The following is a 4226-nucleotide window of genomic DNA, read 5'->3' on the forward strand; positions in this document are numbered from 1 at the left end:
GATTATACTAAAAATGTTCAAAATTTGAATTTAAAAAAATCTTTATCATTCATTAAAAATGACTTGCGAAGTAGAATGGGCGATGACTTTTTAAATGATTGTTTAATTTGTTATATAGAAGATGAATTATTTGAAATTGTACCTAATGATGTGATCATTGATCATTTTCAAAATATGACAACTCGTCGAGTGCAATTGTAATGATAATGCTTTTATATATATATATATATATATATATATATATATATATATATATATATATATATATATATATATATATATATATATATATTTAGTGAATTAAATACTTGTATTTGTTCGTTAATTTGATGATTGTTACTTTAGGTTAAGATCGTTGTTCTTTTTAAAAATTTAGAACCCACTGACATGAAATTCTGGCTCCGCTTTTATATATATATATATATAAGAAGAGGGAATAAGTATTCACCACAAGTCAACATGTGTTCCAATAAGAAGAGGGAATAACCAATATATTTGTATAAAGAAATGACATATAAAATAAAATGGAGAGAGTATTGGTTTTTCAAAATGGAAAAGGACAAAACATATATAAAATTAAAAGACATATAAAAAAAAGTTGGTTTAACTCTCAAACATAAAAAGTAACATATGTTATTAAAAACTTTAATAAAAAGTACTATAATTTACAATAAATAATAACTTAAAATATCTACAAGACTAAAAAAAAAGACTAATTTTTGTATTGCTTCTGTCACATAAATTAGGATTGTGATGATTTTAAAATTTTAATTTTGGTTATACATTATAAAATAGCCGAAAAATTGAATGATATAATTTTTTTAAAAATAACCGAATGAATCGTCCTATAGAAGAGGGAATAAGTATTCACCACAAGTCAACATGTGTTCCAATAAGAAGAGGGAATAACCAATATATTTATAAAAAGAAATGACATATAAAATAAAATGGAGAGAGTATTGGTTTTTCAAAATGGAAAAGGACAAAACACATATAGAATTAAAAGACATATAAAAAAAGTTGGTTTAACTCTCAAACATAAAAAGTAACATATGTTATTAAAAACTTTAATAAAAAGTACTATAATTTACAATAAATAATAACTTAAAATATCTACAAGACTACAAAAAAAAGACTAATTTTTGTACTGCTTCTGTCATATAAATTAGGATTGTGATGATTTTAAAATTTTAATTTTGGTTATACATTATAAAATAGCCGAAAAATTGAATGATATAACTTTTTTAAAAATAACCGAATGAATCGTCCTATCGATAACCTTAATGTTACTTCTACTCTGTTTATTTTTACTTAAATTTAGCAAGATATGTTTCATTTCTACCCTCAATCTTATCGCTACATTTATTTGCTATTTAAAATTGAAATTAAAAAGACAAATGACAAATACGTTTCTATATTAGCTCACTTATGATCAAAATATATTATAACAATCTTTACTAATTTTATAACAATACATAAACTATACTCCCTCCGTCCCATATTAGATGGACACTTCCAACTTTACACGATGATTAAGAAACTATTAATAAATTGAAAGACTTCACCATTTTGCCCTTTGTTTATATCAATGCACATTGAAATGAGTTATAAAAAATACACATACAATATAGGAATGGTCATATTAATTGTAGGGGTAAAATGAAAAAGAATTAATTAATTCTATCCTAATTTAATAATTGCTCAAATAATATGAAAAAATTATTTTTAGTAAGATTCTCATCTAATATGGGATGGAGAGAGTAACAATATAACGTTATTAATGCTGTCCGGACTTTCTTTACTAGTATATATAGATATCCTTACCAAATATTTTTTTTTTAAATCATTTTTTTTCCAATAAAACATATTTTATACAAAGAATATTTTCCAAACACACTTTGCCAAAGTCATAAAGAAAAGACTGGATCTTCCCCTCAATCCAAATTAATCTCAACGCACTCAAAACAGAGAGCATTGAAGAAGAAAGAAGAACAACTAGCTAGAACAACTTGTTAATGGCGATGGAACAGAATGAACAAACTGCAATGCCGCATGTTGTGTTCATACCATACGCCATGACGAGTCATATAACTCCATTGGTACATATTGCTAGACTCTTCGCCCTCCATGGCCTCAAAGTTACTATCATTGCCCCTCAACATAATGCTCTTCTTTTTCAGTCCTCTGTCGATAGAGACCGTCTCTTTTTGGGCAGCAATATTACTGTCCGGACAATTCAATTTCCGTCTGAGGAAGTTGGATTACCTGTAGGAATTGAAAACTTCATCGCAAGCCCTTCTATGGAAATAGTTGGCAAAGTTCACTATGGGTTTATTCTGCTCCAAAAGATTATGGAGCAACTAATTCGGGAGATCAATCCAAACTGCATTGTTTCCGATATGTTCTTCCCTTGGACTGTTGATTTAGCTGAGGAGCTGCAAATTCCTAGATTTTCTTTTCAACCAGCCACTTCCATACATCAATGTGCTTGGGTTTTCATCAGGGAATTTAAACCTTACAAGAATGTGGCGTCGGATTCTGAAAAGTTTTTGATTCCTGGTTTGCCTCTCGACATCAAAATGAAAGTCTCAGAGATTGAAGATTTTCTTAAAGAGGAAACTGAGTACACAAAGACAGTAGATGACGTTTTACAAGCTGAGGTTCGTAGTCATGGTATTATTCATAACACTTGCTCTGAGCTGGAACCTGGCGTTGCCCAACTCTACGAAAAAGCTAGAGGAGTAAAAGGGTGGCATATAGGTCCACTTGCTCTGTTTATCAACAAATATGAAGCGGAAATTAGTTCTAAACAAATTTCCAATTCTAATATTAATTCATGTTCTGACCCTTGGAAAGGGTACGGTGATTGTTTCAATTGGCTTGAAAATCAACAACCTAACTCCGTTCTCTTTGTTTGCTTTGGAAGCATGATAAGATTTTCCGATGATCAGCTTAAGGAAATGGCTGTTGGATTGAAGGCTGCCAACTGTCCAACTATTTGGGTTTTTAGGGAGCAGGACAAAAATGAAGTAGACGAGCTTTCTGACTGGAGCCGTAATGGTTTCAAAGAATTGATTGGGGAAAAGATGTTTATCATCCAAGGCTGGGCACCACAACTATTAATCCTGAAACATCGAGCAATTGGTGGATTCTTAACTCATTGTGGTTGGAACTCTATACTTGAGTCTCTAGCCGTAGGTGTTCCATTGATCACATGGCCACTTTTCTCAGACAACTTCTATACCGACAAGCTTTTGGAGACACTTGGCCTTGCTATTGGAATTGGAGCAGATGTGTGGAATCCGGGGTTTATATTATCGTGTCCACCCCTTTCAGGAGAGAAGATAGAGTTGGCCGTCAAGCGTTTAATGAATAATTCAGAGGAAAGTAGAAAAATTAGAGAAAATGCAAAGTTGATGGCAAAGAAGCTCAAAAGTGCCACTGAAGAAGGTGGTTCCTCTCATTCACAGCTCATCGGGTTAATTGAGGAGATCAAGCGTTGTGCTTTCAAGAAATCCTCTTGAAATTTTATGTTTTACTTATCACTTTGAAATAAATTTGGCAAATGGAGTTTGGTCAACATAACTCTATGTATTATGCTAACAATGTAGCTGGTCTTAATTTTCGTTTAAATGCATGCTTTGCAGTGTCATTTGTCATTAGTGAAACATTAAAGCTTAATACCCTCCATCTTATTTAGTTTTTTAAAAAAATATATATTTTCTTTGCAAACTTTAGTTATTTATTCTCAAAATTAAAACTTCCATCTTATTTAGTAGGCATTTGGCCATGCGATATCATATCATGATATGTAATCGTGAGATGAAATCAACGTTTGGACATGCAATTTCACGCTGATTATTCCATATTCTCCAAAAACCATGATATGGAAATTACGTATCATAATTTGGGATTTTTAAATACAAAAATTGACCCACAAATTTATATTTTGTTAAAACAACCCCACATTTATATATACTAACAATTTATTTCATATGTAAATAAAATTTAGGGAAAAGGGTCAAAAATACCCCTCAACTTTGGTTTATTGTTTGACTATGCCCTCGCCGTTAAAATGAAGTTATTTTTACCCCTCCCGTTACTAATTTCACCAAATTTACCCCTCAATTGGATGGAAAACCCAAATCAATTAAAATTACCCAATTTCAATTAAATAACCCAATTTTTTCTCTTTTTAATCCGAGCTCGACCCATTTATACCAAAT

At 30.8% G+C, this 4226-nt stretch overlaps 1 protein-coding gene across 1 annotated transcript; it reads left to right on the forward strand.

Moving 5' to 3' along the window:
* Positions 1-1916: 1916 nt before the first annotated feature.
* Positions 1917-3668, forward strand: LOC125835439 (nuatigenin 3-beta-glucosyltransferase-like). Its single transcript, XM_049514566.1, has one exon. The coding sequence runs from the start codon at positions 2016-2018 to the stop codon at positions 3522-3524; it is 1509 nt and encodes a 502-aa protein (XP_049370523.1). The 5' UTR covers positions 1917-2015; the 3' UTR covers positions 3525-3668.
* The last annotated feature ends 558 nt before the right edge of the window (positions 3669-4226 follow it).

This window comes from Solanum verrucosum, unplaced genomic scaffold, assembly GCF_900185275.1.
Source record: "Solanum verrucosum unplaced genomic scaffold, falcon-dt-bn FXZP01000040.1, whole genome shotgun sequence".
Lineage (NCBI taxonomy): Eukaryota > Viridiplantae > Streptophyta > Magnoliopsida > Solanales > Solanaceae > Solanum > Solanum verrucosum.

Coding starts and splice junctions, on each gene's coding strand:
- LOC125835439 (XM_049514566.1), top strand. CDS start 2,016: ATGGCGATGGAACAGAATGAACAAACTGCAATGCCGCATGTTGTGTTC.